General features: G+C 34.6%; 1 protein-coding gene across 1 annotated transcript in view; it reads right to left on the reverse strand.

The window, feature by feature from the left end:
• Positions 1-1,246: 1,246 nt before the first annotated feature.
• SCN7A (sodium voltage-gated channel alpha subunit 7) overlaps positions 1,247-17,490 on the reverse strand; it is a 92,190-nt gene continuing 75,946 nt past the window's right edge. The window contains exons 20-25 of the mRNA XM_055108704.2: positions 14,598-14,876; positions 10,908-10,961; positions 10,370-10,507; positions 8,056-8,160; positions 7,501-7,771; positions 1,247-4,490 (exon numbers count right to left, since the gene is read on the reverse strand). Coding sequence (XP_054964679.1) covers positions 3,424-4,490; positions 7,501-7,771; positions 8,056-8,160; positions 10,370-10,507; positions 10,908-10,961; positions 14,598-14,876 — 1,914 coding nt within the window. The 3' untranslated portion in view covers positions 1,247-3,423. The remainder of the gene's footprint in view (positions 4,491-7,500; positions 7,772-8,055; positions 8,161-10,369; positions 10,508-10,907; positions 10,962-14,597; positions 14,877-17,490) is intronic.

Below are 17,490 nucleotides of genomic sequence, written 5' to 3' on the forward strand. Positions count from 1 at the left end.
TGATTATAAGTAGTTGAAGACAGAGGTTTCCATACAGATGAGGAGATGATTAAGTGTCTAAGCCTGAAAGTTTTAGTTTACCAAACATAAAGATGAAAATTTCCACTTGTGGAGTGAAGACTCAAATCATTCATTGGAGTTCTTTATTAACCATTATAGCTAAGAATGCAGACCCAGAATTTATGGAAAGGAACAGACAACAGAAGAGAAAGTTCAAAAACCAAAGGGAAAAATAAAACATGTCTGAGAAGGGATTTGAGGTGTCCAGAGTAATTCTGCTCAGATTTTCTAGCTAATCTCCGCAATAGGGATTTCATTGTCTCCTTGGTTCATACCTCTTTATCCTCCAGGCTGAAGAACTATAAGCTGGATGCCTAGGTCTCATATCTGTGGTGGACTCTTCTCCTTAAAAGTGCCTCTGTGTTTAATAAAATTGCCTTCTTTAATTGACAAAGTCCTCCTTTTTCTGCAGGGGCCCACTTTACTCACTTCACCTCTGATATCCAACACAGAACCCATCATTCCTGCCTATATGTGTATTACAATGTACACTCATAGTATAAAAATTATCACATATTATAACCAGCTGCATATTACGTTTCCCCCCAGTAGTCAGTAAGCTCTTCAGTCTCAGATATATCTTTATCTGAATAGGATCTGAGTTTACCTTTAGTATTCAGCATTCACAAAATGTTGAATTTTTCAACTTCTATAATTTTATCCCTTATGACTTCCCTTTTTCCAGGGAATGTCTCTACTTTTAAAATTTACTGCACCAAATGGGGAAAGTGGGACAGCGGGAGATGGAGAGAGAGCGAGCGAGAGAGCGAGTGTGAGAGAAAACACATTAAGGCTCTGTAACTGGACCTGGTTTAGAGTCCTGGCCTTTTTACTTATAGGGTCTCTGCCATATAAAAACTTCATAACCTTTCTAAACCTAACTTTTTTCACTCATGAACTCAGAGTGATCACTTCTTCATGCATGATAAATACATAGGATAAGGCTGGGCATAGAAGTGTGCTCAATAAATGGTAGCTGTTACCATTATCTTTAAAACAATTTCAAGTGTATTATATTTATTAATGAAGCACAATAAAATTTTTGAAGATGCCGAAATTGATAAATAGTAGTGTACCAATAAATTTAATTTCAGTATTATCTTCCAGAAAGCAAATTCTAATAATACGAAAATATATCTAGTAAAATTATCATTATAATTTTGATAAGAAGAGTGATCGTTTTACATCTTGTTAATGTGTAGGGGCCACTGGTAAGCTTACTAAAATGTATTTTACAAAATTATGTGATCTAAAGAAAGCACAACTGTTTCCAGTTTTAAGCCTGAATTAACAAACTTTAATGTAAAGCTTATTTTTAAAAAGTATACTACACAAAGTTGCCAACGTGATTTATCAAATTAAAAACAAACATAGCTTAATGTGGTTTACAGGTTATATTTATTATTTTCTATAGTATCTAAAAAGTAACATATTGTTAAGACTTTGTTAAAAATAACTCTTTACACAGCTTTCGGAAGGTAACTGGCAAACAAGGTTTACAAGTAAAAGATATACTTTTCAAACTAAAATCAGTTTGTTGTCTTTACGCAATTTACAGAAGCAAGTTATGATTCAATTTAAGTATCTGAAGCAGTTTCCACAATAAAGCATTCCCAAGAAATAGAAAACGGAGCTTAGATAAAGCACCAGCTGTCACATTGTCACCAAGTTAACACTGGTTCCTCACTGGTCCCCATAACATGATGGAGAGCAGGAGAAGAAAGGGAAGGAACACTTAGAGAGAGAAAAAAAAAAAAAAAAACCCTGAAATCTGAAATTACATTTACTTAGGGCATCCCCTAAAGGCATCTTGGTTAGGTTATTCAATTTCTGAGGGGCAGAAAAAGATTATAGTAGTTAAGGCTTGAGATCATGCATTCAGAATAAAATACAATCACTGATACATAAACTATATTGAATGTTATACAACATATTTAAAGGATGACATTTAAATCAATAATATATAAATTTTCTTTCTGAATCTTTTAGGACTTAGCAGGCACATTGAAATAACTCTCAGAATCTCAAACTACATAGAAGTAAATGACTATATTTGTATGAATAAGTCTAAGGACAACTATTTATGCCCATCTTTAAAAAACAATTTCAATAGTGAAAACTAATGTTTAGGATTTTACAGTTCTTTGAATATAAAACATTTTATAGAGTATGGATGTATATGATGAGATTAAAAAACTTGAAAACGTAAATATATAAGGGAAAACTAACTTGTACATACTGCTATAAAACAACAACAAATTTAAACTTTTATCTCCTAATTCATAGTTCTCATAGTTTGAGTGACCATTGTCTTTCTCTAAGTTATAAAGAATTATAACATACAGTAAAAAGTACTTTAAAGTTGCCACAACTTTCCAATTAAGGGTCAAGACACTATGAGAATCCCTATACATAATGGTAGTTCTCAACTCTTCTAATTCATATTTAAACATACATTTGTCAGATCTTATATATTCAATGTTACATTAGAAATAACTGGTAAAAATACATCAATTTCATAAGGTAAAGCTGGAGTCTATTAACATGTTATTTATTACATCATTTTAGTAAATGTATACTTTTTAAAAAAATAGGTGTAAATGAGAAGAAAATGCAAAAAAAAAAAAAGGCTATAACTCTCCTTTATGCTTCTTGTTTTACGAATCTGTCTTGCTTAAGAGCCAGAGCTTAGGTGAAACTAGCCAGAGATGAGAAACCAGGAGCTTGAGCACAATGAAATCCTATTCATTCCCAGTTCCAAATGAAAACAAGAACATACAAAAATAAACACAGAGCTTCAACCAATCTTTTTCAAATGCAGTTTTAATCAGCCCAAGAATCTCTGAGGTTGATCTCAAAGGCACTTTCTAAAGAACTGCTCTCTCCCTTCTTCCAATTGGCTTTTGTCTAGGCAAGTTTATGATTTAATGGCCATTAGCATTTCACCATCCCACATCAGGAAAGTATTTGCTTATTTGTAAGTCTTAATAGTGGTGACTTAAAGCCCATCAAATTATACATAAAATATAAAAGAAAGCCCCTGCTGCTGCTGATCTCTATCACCACTTCCCTTCATTCCCTAGAAGGCACACATCATATAAGCCATGTAGAGAAAACAAATATGAGATTGTCAAATGGCCACTTTAACCCACTTTAAACTCACTGCAGCAATATTAAGGATTCTCTTGATTTGTTAGATATAATGCTAAAAAGTGAATTTGGCATGAAGTCTTGTGAATACAAGCTTAATTACCATCGGTTGTAAAGAATTGATTATTATCTCTACTTTTCTTTTATTCCTGGCTTAGGCTTTCAACATTTTTCAGATATGTGAAGAAATATGAAAAGAGGTGGTAAGTGGGATTAGATCTGGCTTTGAATAGGTGACTTTTCCTTAGCTTTGTCAAAATAGGCACCTTCTTTAGTAGCATGAACATCTCTGTCACCATCTATCATATGAATATCTGATGTATTTTTGTCATTTCGCCTCAAGCGGTAATTTTTATAAGCACGTTGAATGATGGTTGCTGAAACTGCCTCTTGTTTTCGTTTCAAAGTAGTCGTAATTGGCTCACATGTGATCTTAAAAGGGTTGGCTAACAAAAACCCTGATTCTATTTCTGAAAGAACTTTCTCCATCCTCACATCTTGACCCATAACTCTCTTTGTAAAAGCAAGTAAGATATCGAGGCAATGAATTCTGTCCCCAACAGCCATGGGGAGGTCCAAAGCAATGAGCTGGCCCTTGTTTGGTTTTGCCATGAAAAGAGGAGGATCAAGAGCAGCTGCAAAATCTGAAAGCTTGCTAGAGTCTATGTACTGGGTCCTATCAGGATCAAACCTTTTCCATACCTGAAAGAATTTCCTAAAATCATCTTCACTCAAGGTCTTGTTTTTCTTCTTAGAAGCAATATTTAAAAACTCCATGACAACAACAATGTACATATTTACAATGATCAGCCATGATATGAGGATATAACTGACAAAATAAAAAATCCCAACAGAGGGGTTCCCACAATCTCCTCTAACTTGAGTCCCAGGGTTAATTTTATCAGGATCACAGTCAGACCATTTACTGTTGAAAATTGCATCAAGCATCCCATCCCAACCAGCAAATATTGCAACTTGAAAAAGACAGAGCATACTGCTGCCAAAGGTTTCAAAATTAGACACATCATTAATTCCAGCTTCTTTTTTAACATAGGCAAAATTGTACATTCCAAATACGGCATAGATGAACATGACCAGGAAGATGAGAAGAATGATGTTCAATAATGCTGGGAGGGACAGCATCAAAGGAAGCATCAGATTATGAAACACCTTTGGTCCTTTTCCAAGACGCAGCATGTGAATGATCCGTGAGAGAAGTATCAGTTGCACAAGTGAAGGAGGCACAAGGTAGGATCCTACTGTCATAGGCAGACATAGTCCTGGGGGTGGGAAAGATAAAGCAGGCTACACATTATTCAAACACAATTGTATTTTGAGGACTATAAATTATTTTACACTTAATTTTTTTTCCCTGTTTTATTAATCCTTTATTGATCCCTTCCATTTTACTAATCATTCTCATTTAACAGTTAGCATGTTGAAAGTTTGGGTCAGCCAAACACCTATTGTATCAATGCTCAGGGTATCTAGCTAAATTTGGAAGATTATTTTTCTGTAACATCATCTAAGAGTATTACAGATCAAGTAGTTCTGGAATTACAGATGACCTGATTCTATAATGTAGGACAATAGTCATAATTTTTTATTGCTATTGGATTAAGAAATTTAGTTCCATGCAATCTTTATTGAATGCCCAATAAATATATCACACCAATATACAAGGATGAATGACATGATTTCTGTCTTCAGGAACCTTATAATTTAGAAACTAGTGACAGACATTTAAAATAATTATAAGGCAGAAATTGATAAATATAATTACAGAAATGTCTGGCATTCAGTGATTCATAGATTGTAATTTCTTTATTTCATAAATACTACTGGGGCTCCAGGAACTTTAAATGTGAATTGAATAAATAAGTCTTTGTTTAGAACTTTTTTGTAGCTGTGGTAGTTAGATGAGGGAAGTATGGCAGTGATTAACACAAGAACTATAAAACAAGGTAGAATTATAATTCATTAAAGGTATAAGAGATGTTCTCTGGAAGTATTAGAGAGAATGTAGTTTGAGTTGAGAAGGTAGTGGAAGAAGGAATCCCACGAGGCTTCTAAGTGATATGGTAGGTTTGTTGAATCTGGAGGAATCATGTCTCACATTTTTGTTAAACTTGGTCTCTGCCTAAGATGATATTTCTCTCTGATGTTCTATCCTATCAATACCCTATCTCTATAGTGCTTTAGTGAATCTTCTACTCTGACCCAAATTCTCATTTCCCTTCAACCTTCCAAACTTTTTCATTATGCAGGAAGTATCACTAAATTGTGAATAAATTCCTCTACATTCTCATCACTAATTTTTTTTAACCCAATCTCTTTTTTGGGGGGAAGTTCTTTTTTTAATCTTTGTTTTTATTTCTTCTAAAAAAAAAACCACCAGGATACATGTGCAGAACATGCAGGTTTGTTACACAGGTATACATGTGCCATGGTGGTTTGCTGCACCTATTGACCTGTCCTCTAAGTTCCTTCCCCTCACGCCCCACCCTCCAACAAGCCCTGGTGTGTGTTGTTCCCCTTTCTATGTCCATGTGTTCTCATTGTTCAACTCCCACTTATAAGTGAGAATATGTGGTGTTTGGATTTCTGTTCCTGTTTCAGTTTTCAGAGAATGATGGCTAAATCTGGCTCTATCTTGAAGACTCTATTTCCCTTGCAACCCTCTCAAATACAGGGAGCTCATTCTTCCCCACTCCACTTTCCTCAGGTTAGAAAGAAAAAATATGTATCTTTCTTTCTTTCCAATGTGATTTCTGGTCACTTTTCCTTCCTATTATTTTTATAAAGAAAAAATAAAAGAGATTTTTGACACTTTGTGGATCATGCCATTCAGCTATATCATTTCCTACCATTCCTTGGCTCTATAGCCTACTCATTCTTCATTCATATTCATTGAAGACTTCAATAATTGACTCACTGTCTCTCATTTCACCTTAGCACCTACCATCAACAATCCATTTAAAAGCCAGTTTCTGTCTTTGGTCTTCTCAAGTTATTACACTATTTTCCATCATTTTACAAATCTACATTTATAATCACATTCTGGACCCAAGATACCTTGCCTTCTGAAACTTCAAATTCAAACTGCTTTCTCTCTGACTGCAATTGCTTTTCCTTCCAGTTCTCTGATGAAGTCCCCTTCAGTCTCATAGGACCCTAATGCCATCATTTCTCTGTCTTCTTCCTATCAGCTCCCTCTTGTCTTCATGTACTTTTCTATCAGTTTTTCTGATAGCTTCTTCTTTTCTGAAGCTTCTTATGGTTTTTTTCAGTAGTTAGTTGCATTGTTTCCACTATCAACTGAATGAGTGAATATTTGGAAGCAGATCTGGGCAAACAGTTTATCTATATTTTCTACTACGCAATGCATAGAATACTGCTTGATGCAGTAAACTTAAATATTGTTCCTACTCTCATGGAACTTACATCCTAATATGTGTGTTATGTGGAAACAGACAAACTTCTCTCTGCCTGAAACTCTTTGACACTAAATTCTTTGCTTGGCTATCTCCTTATCTGAAAAGTCTCTAATTAGATTTCACGTCTTCCATAAAGTTTTCTCTGACCTCTACTTACTGATTAGGTGACCTCCTTCTGCTGTGCTGCTGCAGCACCCTGTGACTTCCCTACCATAACCTTAATAGCACACATTAAAATGTACTGTTTAATTATCTATATCCTTTAATAGACTCTAAGCTATGTGTACACAGAAATTATACTTGTCTTGTTTACTACTGAATTTTTTGCATATAACACAGTCTTTATTCTCAAAGAGAATTATCAAGTGCATTTATTAAATAAGAGAGAGATCTCCAAAGTAAGAGAAAACAAGCAACAAATTTGTTAAAGCCTGAAACTCTAATGTTGTATAAAGTGTAAATAGTTTTAGAGATTAGAGGGAAGGAAATAATAGTGAACTTGAAAGATTACATCATTCTAAGACATACACATCTTTCTAGTGTCATCTAGAAAATTAGTGTATATTATAGAATGAAGGGTTGACTAAACATTCACCTGGTGGCTTGTATGCAAAGTCTATGTTATTAGAAATATTTTTGAACATCTTATCTCTATTAGGCATGGGTGGTACACATATGAATAAAAATGTGAAGCATTCCTGTTGAAAATAAAAAAAGATCTCTACCTGTTTTGCTTATTAGGAGACTATATTTCATGATTTTGAAATGTAGGAGACTATATTTCATATTTACTGTAAGAGCTTACTTGAATTAATATTATTATCAGTAAAAATTTGACTAAACAAAATCTTACCTGTGATGGAGAAAATAACCACCATAAAATCAAAAATGTTCCACACAATGGTGAAATAAAAACAACGGAAAGCGATGATCTTCAGTATACATTCCATAGTATATAGCATAACAAAAATTGAGTTAATCCAGTAGAGAGCAATGGACATTTGTAGACTCTGAACATCAGTGTCTATCATCATGGCTATTGCTTGGAAACATATAAGAACCATAACAATGACATTAAAAACTTGGCTTGTTACCACGTCAAAGATGAATCCTTGGAGCTTGTTCTGTGGGTAAAATCAACAGGTGTAATAGTCTTATTAATAGGATACATATACATATATATGGTCTTTTATACGCTACAACTTTCTTCCCAAAATAAATGAGAATAAGTGTGAACCCAAATTTTTGCCAAACTATAACATATAGTCAAAACAAACAAACAAAATGACCATGAAAAGCTTTGTCAAGGGACACAAAAATTTTGTCAAAAGCATTTGTTAAGGCTTTAAAAGAGAATATATAAAGAACACCTCCATTGAAGTTTCAAAAAATCTAGACATTTTCTTACTAATGGGCGAGGTACTGGTCTTTGAGAATCCTCATACATTAGCTTCTTCAGCCTGCGGTACTGTTTTCTCTGTTTAACCGTTATAAAGATATTTGAGCCTCCCAGGTAAAGAAAGGAAAGAAAAATATATTAAAATCACACTTAATCCAAATTTTCCCTTATGTTAACAGGCATTTTAAAGACTTGGCAATTATTGATTTAATCTTCTAAAAAAAAGGCTTAACTGCCGTGAATGAAATCATGTTTGAACATGTCTGACTTTCTGCCCAAAAATCCATAAAAAGCACATACAGAATACATGCCGATAGTGACAGAAATTCAGTAATCTCTAAGTGCGCTCTCTTAGGGGAGTGTCAACTCTATTTTCACATAGGGTTGTAAAAGAGGACAAAGGAGAAACAGCAGGGGATATCTGGAAATATTTTTACTAAGAAAGGTTGAGCTCAATAGCTAAAGGAAAAGTTGATTTGTATCTTATAGTAAGCAGAAATAAACAGAAATGATCATATGTGATCATTTTTATATGACTATATATTGCTTTATTTTTCAAATACTATCAGAAGATTTTTTTTTACTATTATTCCAAAAGCACCTTGTGCTTGCTTCTTCATAGCACGGTTGAGGGCTTATTCATTTTTGTGTTTCTAGTGCTAATTTCAGTATCTTATGTAATATATGTGAAGTGAATAATGTCATGTCCTAGGAATTAGGAATTGTTACTGCTCTAAATCAGGACCTGGTCACTTAAATTGACTGCAGACACCAGTTCGAAGCCTAGAAGCAAATCCTAGTATGTTATCCTACAGGGCTGATATTCGTAGAAAGCTGAAGCATCCAATCAAAATCACATTTGATCACTCAGCTCTCTACTCCTATTTCATTGGTGGAGACTCAAGAGTGATATACAGTAGTCCCCCCTTATTTGAAGTCTCACTTTCCACACTATCAGTTAGCCATGGGCAACCACAGTTGGAAATTATTACATGAAAAATCCTAAAAATAAATAGTTAATACATTTTAAATTTCATGTGGGTCTGAGTTGTGTGATGAAATCTTGCGTCATCCTGCTCTGTGGAGACTGGGATGTGAATCATCCCTTTGTCCAGCACATCCACTCAGTCTATGCCACCCACACATTACTCACTTTGCAGCTATCTCTGTTATCAAGCGATTGTGTTCAAGTAATCCTTATTTTAATTAATAATATCCCCCAAAATGCAAGAGAAGTGATGCTGGCCTTCGAATACGCCAAAAAGAAGCTGCAAAGTGCTTCCTTTAAGAGAAAAGGTGAAAGTGCTTGACTTGAGGCAAGAAAAAAAAAACATATGCTGAGGTTGCTAAATCTATGGTATGAATGAATCTTCTGCCCATGAAATTGTAAAGAATGAAAAATAAATGTATGCTTGATTTGCTGTTGTACTTCAAACTGCAAATGGCCACAGTGCATGATAAGTCTTAGTCATGGAAAAGGCATCTTAACGTGAACAGAAACATGTTCTGATTTACAGTAATCAGGTTAGGTACTACCCTGCGGTTTCAGGCATCCACTGGAGGTCTTGGAACACAGTCCCCTTGGATAAGGAGGGTCTACTGTACCAGATTTTACACATGGTTAAAGTTTGATTACATGGCTGAAGATAAAATTTCAAAATTAAACTATTCTTTCCTTTGACTTTTTTGGAAGGCTTCCCAAAAGAGATTAAGTGCCTGTGTAAAATAACTTGACTTAGATGTCTTTTTAGTCCTTTGCGTTTGTGGAGGCCCTGAAGAAGTCGCTTTTTAGAAACGGCATGAAACTGTAGTTATTCAATTCTGTCTCTGAACTCTGTCTTACTGGGTTCAAGCACTCCTACTTAGGCCACCCAGTTAGGATTTATGACTCTCTCTACTTCTAGCAGAAAGAACTACTCTAACTTTGAAAGATGTCCATGCTGGCCGACTGTGGAGTCTTTAAATATAACAGAGAGTAAAAGAGTGTTTTTTTCTGGAACTCTTCACATATTTGTGAAGATAGAAAATTTTACTTACAGTATTTATTTTTCAGCCCATCATTATTTTCAAAACACTTGTAATTTTTACACAGACACTTGTAATGTTTAACTTTTAAACTTGACTGTGTAGTACATATTTTGGATTTAGAAGGCAATGTTCATCAATGTGCAGGAACATTAATCATGATTTTTTAAGATACATGTCAAATAAAAATGACATTAAGCTAAATCCAAAGCCAATTATTTGAAGCAGGGCATTTATATATTTATGTATATGCCTGATTTTCTCAGACATTGGATAAACAAATAATATTTATACTTATCTTTATTTTATGCTTGTTGAAATTATCAATAATAACAGTAATCAGCATACTCAGAGGGAGAAATACTCCAAATATAATAAAGTTGATAAAGTAACAATACATGTAGATGTTGACTTCAAAATGAGGCTGTATATTAACCTAGAAGTTTAAAGTAAGCAAATTATTGATATTGGCTTTTTAAAACAAGTTTTATAGAACAATTTATGACAAGAAAACAATAACAAAACTAGCATTGTTATGCTATGTAAGAAACTGTTTTCTTTTTTGCTGTTTGGTAAAAGGATATCATTGCTTTGTATGAATGTTAAAGTTCATTTCATTTATTTAACCATTGTTGCAAAGTCTGGTAATCTTTCAAATGGACCTATGGGGCCTCAATCATTGTATATAATAACCCTGGAAGAATTTCATTGCCAATGAAATATCCAATCTGAACTGCATTTGATTTCTATTCATTATTACTGGTGTCCTGTGCTCGAATTGCAAAAATGACTTTGCTTATACCCTAACAATGGCTTTAAAATGATATTATACTTACAGCAACAGAATCAATTGCTGAATTCATAATAGTGATCCATCCATTAAATGTTGCCTGTAAAAATGAAATGCATTTAAAATTTATGCTTCCTGGCAAATAAAAAGTAAAATCTCAGTCTCTTATTAGTGCACTGAAACATTTGACATAGGCTTGCCACACTTCCATATACTGTGTAATTGGGATCCTTAACATTTTCATTATTATATTGTCTGTTAACAACTATTTCAAGTACTTAGTTTATTTATAGTTAATAACAAAATATTTGAAGATAGCATGACTAGAAAAAGATAAATAGAGAAACAGATATATAAATGGTAAATAAATACATGCGGCCATGTGTTATGGTGACTTGTAGCTGCTACACATGCTTTTCTGTGAGAGACATAAGAGGAATTGTTCAACTCTTCACATCTGCTAGATATTGAGTCACTGAGTAGCAGTTCCTCAAAATGCTAAAGAGATAAAAAGTAGTGACTTGGGTTGAACTAAAGAATTATTACCTGTAATGGTTAATACTGAGTGTCAATTTGATTGGATTGAAGGATGCAAAGTATTGATCCTGGGTGTGTCTGTGAGGGTGTTGCCAAAGGAGATTAACATTTGAGTCAGTGGGCTGGGGAAGACAGACCCACCTTTAATCTGGTGGACACAATCTAATCAGCTGCCAGCAAATATAAAGCAGGCAGGAAAACGTGAAAAGGCGAGACTGGCCTAGCCTCCCGGCCTGTATTTTTCTCCTGTGCTGGATGCTTCCTACCCTCAAACATTGGACTCCAAGTTCTTCAGTTTTGAGACTCGGACTGGCTCTCCTTGCTCCTCAAGCTTGCATACAGCCTATTGTGGGACCCTGTGATCATTCATCATGTAAGTTAATACTTAATAAACTCCCCTTTATATATATATATGTGTGTGTATATGTGTATATATATATAAATATATATCTTATATATGTAAATATATATAAATATATATATCTATATATGTAAAAAAATATATATATACATATATATATGAAGGAAGTAGAGATGCAAGTAAATTTAACAGAGGAAATACAGATACTGGCCCAAACTATTTTTACCACCACTGATCAAGTTATGGGGTGATGTATTAGTCAGGGTTCCCTAGAGGGACTGAACTAATAGGATATATATGTATATATCCTATCTTATATCAGCACCTATTCTGATTTTTCGGTCACCCGGAAGTCTATATCCTCATCTTATCAGGCTTCGGAATAATCTCCCACATCGTAACATATTATTCTGGAAAAAAAGAACCATTTGGGTACATGGGCATGGTCTGGGCTATAATATCATTTGGCTTCCTGGGATTCATTGTGTGAGCTCACCATATGTTTACAGTGGGAATAGACATAGATACACGAGCTTACTTCACCTCTGCCACTATATATATATATATATATATATACACACATACACACAAAATATATATAGAATATATATTACATAGAATATATATTATTATATAGGATAATATATAGTAGGATATATAATATATAATAGGATATATATTATATAGGATAATATATAATATATATTATATAGGATAATATATATTATATAGGATAATATATATTATATAGGATAATATATATTATATAGGATAATATATATTATATAGGATAATATATATTATATAGGATAATATATAATATATAGGATAATATATATTATATAGGATAATATATATTATATAGGATAATATATATTATATAGGATAATATATTATATAGGATAATATATAATATATATTATATAGGATAATATATATTATATAGGATAATATATAATATATATTATATAGGATAATATATATTATATAGGATAATATATGATATATATTATATAGGATAATATATAATATATATTATATAGGGTAATATATAATATATATTATATAGGGTAATATATAATATATATTATATAGGGTAATATATAATATATATTATATAGGGTAATATATAATATATATTATATAGGGTAATATATAATATATAATAGGATATATATATATATCCTATTAGTTCTGTCCCTCTAGGGAAGCCTGACTAATACATTACCCTATAACCTGATCAGTGGTGGTAAAAATAGTTTGGGCCAGTATCTGTATTTCCTCTGTTAAATTTACTTGCATCTCCACTTCCTTCATCCAATGGGGCAGAGACAGTATTTAACTTTTGTTTCTCTTCTCTTTTTTTTTTTTTCTTTGAGAGAGTGTCACACTTTGTCACCAGACTGGAGAGCAGTGGAATGATCTTGGCTCACTGCGACCTCCGCCTCCTAGGTTCAAGGGATTCTCCTGCCTCAGCCTCCCAAGTAGCTGGGATTACAGGTATGCGACACTTCACCCAGCTAATTTTTGTATTTTTAGTAGAGATGGGGTTTCACCATGTTGGCTAGGATGGTCTTGATCTCTCGACCTCATGATCTGCCCACCTCAGCCTCCCAAAGTGCTGGGATTACAGGCATGAGCCACTGCACCTGGCCTGTCTGTTTAAATGAGCCTAGTGTTGTATGTTGCAGGAAGTCAGGGACCCTGAACGGAGGGACTGGCTGGAGCCACGGCAGAGGAACATAAATTGCGAAGATTTCATTTTAACATGGACATCTGTCAGTTCCCAAATTAATACTTTTATAATTTCTTATGACTGTCTTACTTTGATCTCTTAATCCTGTTATCTTCATAAGCTGAGGATGTACATCACCTCAGGACCACTGTGATAATTGTGTTAACTGTACAAATTGATTGTAAAACGTGTGTTTGAACAATATGAAATCAGTGCACCTTGAAAAAGAACAGAATAACTGTGATTTTTAGGGAACAAGGGAAGACAACCATAAGTTCTGATTGCCTGCGGGGTTGGGCAAAAAGAGCCATATTTTTCTTCTTGCAGAGAGCCTATAAATGGACGTGCAAGTAGGGAAGATATTGCTAAATTCTTTTCCTAGTAAGGAATATTGATATTAATACTCTGGGAAAGGAATTCATTCCTGGAGAGAGGTCTATAAACAGCCACTCTGGGAATGTCTGTCCTATGCAGTTGAGATAAGGACTGAGATACGCCCTGGTCTCCCACAGTACCCTCAGGCTTACTAGGATTGGGAAACTCCATCCTGGTAAATTTTAGGTCAGACAGGTTCTCTGCTCTCGAACCCTGTTTTCTGTTAAGATGTTTATCAAGACAATATGTGCACCGCTGAACATAGACCCTTAACAGGAGTTCTGATTTTGCCCTTGTCCTGTTTCCTCAGAAGCATGTGATCTTTGTTCTGCTTTTTGCCCCTTGAAGCACGTGACCTACTCCCTGTTTGTACACCCCCTCCCCTTTTGAAATCCTTAATAAAAACTTGCTGGCTTTAAGGCTCAGGTGGGCATCACGGTCCTACTGATATGTGATGTCACCCCCGGCGGCCCAGCTGTAAAATTCCTATCTTTGTACTCTTTCTCTTTATTTCTCAGCTGGCCAACGCTTACGGAAAATAGAAAGAACCTATGTTGAAATATTTGGGACGGGTTCCCCCGATAGTTGTATGTCCCATTACATCTATCTACTAATTGCTAAAATATTTTATAACCAAATGTATTAATTGCCCACATTTTGTCCTTTGCATTCAACCTACAATATGGATGAATATATAATTAATAAGGAAAAGTCAAAAGTGTACTTACTACTTGAAGCAGAGAAAGGAAACCATTTCCAACATTATCAAAGTTCATTTTTGCATTTTCCCATAGCATGGATTCATTAAACAGAAGGCTTTCACACTGACTCTTATTCATGACTTCAGATGAAGGAAACCTTTCTCCACTTGTTGGGTCAACGCATTCATAGAATCTGCCAGCAAATAAGTCTACTCCCATGATACTAAAAATCAGCCAGATCATCAGGCAGACAAGAAACACATTCAAAGTGGGTAAGGTTGTTTTGATCAAAGCTCTCACAACCACCTGGTATATATAAAAAATGTAAACTTTAGATAGGAAATCTGAAACTGTTTTAGTTTTTGATCAGTTTGAAAAATACTAATTGATATAATGACATATTTTAAAAAAAAACTTAAAAGGCCATATCTAAAGATTTAACAGCCCACATGCTGGTACTGGAATAACCTAAATAGCAATTCAATTTTTATTTAGAAAATACATTCAAATCAGGCTGGGCGTGGTGGCTCATGCCTGTAATCCCAGCACTTTGGGAGGCTGAGGTGGGTGGATCACCAGGTCAGGAGATCAAGACCATCCTGGCTAACACGGTGAAACCCCTTCTCTACTAAAAATACAAAAAATTAGCCAGGTGTGGTGGCGGACACCTGTAGTCCCAACTACTCGGGAGGCTGAGGCAGGAGAATCACTTGAAGCCAGGAGGCGGAGCTTGCAGTGAGCAGAGATAGTGCCACTGAACTCCAGCCTGGGCAACAGAGCCAGACTCCATTCCCCCACATAAAAGAAAATACATTCAAATCTAGATATTCTTAAAATGTTTGTACTAAAAAATCATTAAATGGCAACAGAGCTAATTAGTACAAATACTAGAATAAATAATTATTTTGCTGGCTATATATATATATATATATATATATATATATATATGCTTATTGATGTCCTGTATCATGCCAGAAATGATCATTCAAGATAACTGAACCCATGTGTATGTATGAGATTATTTTAAAATATATATATTATATATTTTAAGTGAAATATAATATGTGAAAGAGTAGTCAGGGGAATCAGAAGACCAATAGTTTGTACTGTCAATGAAGCCAAGAGAAGAGATTGCTTCAGGAAATTAAATGGGTTGCTGTACATAACAAAGATTCAATCCTCACTGAACCATTTGGTGTCACTGGTGAGTCACTCCAGAGTATGAAGCTTGGGAGATGAATCCAACCCCTAAACTTGAATACCAGCAATAATCTATAATCACTGTCATTATTTCCTCAACTGACTTCACTCTTTAAAATTCAAATCAGAATTGTATTCTTATTACTCCACTGAAGCTGCTACGGCAAATGCAAATCAGTTGCTATATCTAATATAATAATATAATAGTTTTACTATTTCCACTACTTATTTTTCTCTTAGCTTTTTAATTTTTTTATTTATTTTATTTTATTTATTTATTTTTTTGAGACCAAGTTTTGCTCTTATGTGCAATGGCCTGATCTTGGCTCACTGCAATCTCTGCCTCTGGGGTTCAAGCGATTCTCCTGCCTCAGCTTCTGGAGTAGCTGACATTACAGGCACACGCCACCCCGCCAGGTTTTTTTTTTTTTTTTCAGTAGAGACGGGGTTTCACCATGTTGGTCAGGTTGGTCTTGAACTCCTGACCTCAGGTGATCCACCCACCTCGGCCTCCCAAAGTGATGGGATTATAGGTGTGAATCACTGTGCCTGGCCTCTCTTAATTTTATACTTTTGATTTCCCTCTCCTGACCTTCTTTCACTTTCTTCCTGAGGCACCATTGATTCTGTTTTCTACCATTCTAACCTTTCCTTCCTTCAGCGGTTACTAGATACTAATCCTTTTGCCTGCATACTCTTGCTTATGTTCCATAGTTGCCTGTCTTTGAATTAATATTTAGGCTTTTAACTATGATTTCAGTAACACTTTTATTTCTAAAACTAGATCACAGATCTTTTGTTAATACTTTTAAATATTTTGAAAGGTCCATTAATTGTTCTGCTGAAGAAAAATGCCATGTCTTTTAGAAAATCTACATATAAAGAATAAAAAGAGTGGATATAGTTGACACACATATTTGAAAAGTAGACAGCACCTAAGACCTTAAACTTATTAAATACATAAATCATTAATTTTGTAAGCATGTAACTTCCTAATATACTCAATGATATATCTTCAGAGATAAATTACAGAACTTCCAGAGGTGGAGATGAGGCTTCAAGTCTGAACCTGACTTTGACCTAAGCATGGCTACTATTTTCCTGACCTTGAATTGTCCACAGCCATTGTTTCATTGCCATTCTAATGAATGTACAGCATTAAATGGTACAGGGCCTAATTTCTGACAGAGTCAGTTTCCCTGGCAAATCTCTTCCTCCTTTTCTCTAAATTGGGGCAGACAACTTGCTGATTTTCTTACTTTTTTTCCCTCCCTATATGTCTAAACTTATTAGGAAAAAGAACTGGTATTATCCCATTTTTTGAAAATAAAAAAGAGTTTGTTTATTTTAGTCACATATTTACTTGGGGGGGGGTGTGTGTGTGTATGCATGTGTATTTTGAGTAAATAGGCCCTCTGTAGTTTACATGTCAGAATATTCTATAATGTTTTCCTATCACTAAACTGTATTTATACTGGAAATGTGGCTGTCTTTTTTTTTTTTTTTTTTTTGAGACAGTCTCACTCTGTCACCCAGTCTGGAGTGCAGTGCAGCAATCTCGGCTCACTGCAGCCTCGACCTCCCAGGCTCAGGTGATCCTCTCACCTCATCTCACCTCAGCATCTCAAGTAGCTGGGACTACAGTTGCACACACCACACCTGGCTAATTTTTGTATTTTTTGTAGAGACAGGGTCTCACTGTGTTACCCGGGCTCGTCTC

The sequence above is a fragment of the Pan paniscus genome, chromosome 13, assembly GCF_029289425.2.
Source record: "Pan paniscus chromosome 13, NHGRI_mPanPan1-v2.0_pri, whole genome shotgun sequence".
Taxonomy (NCBI): domain Eukaryota; kingdom Metazoa; phylum Chordata; class Mammalia; order Primates; family Hominidae; genus Pan; species Pan paniscus.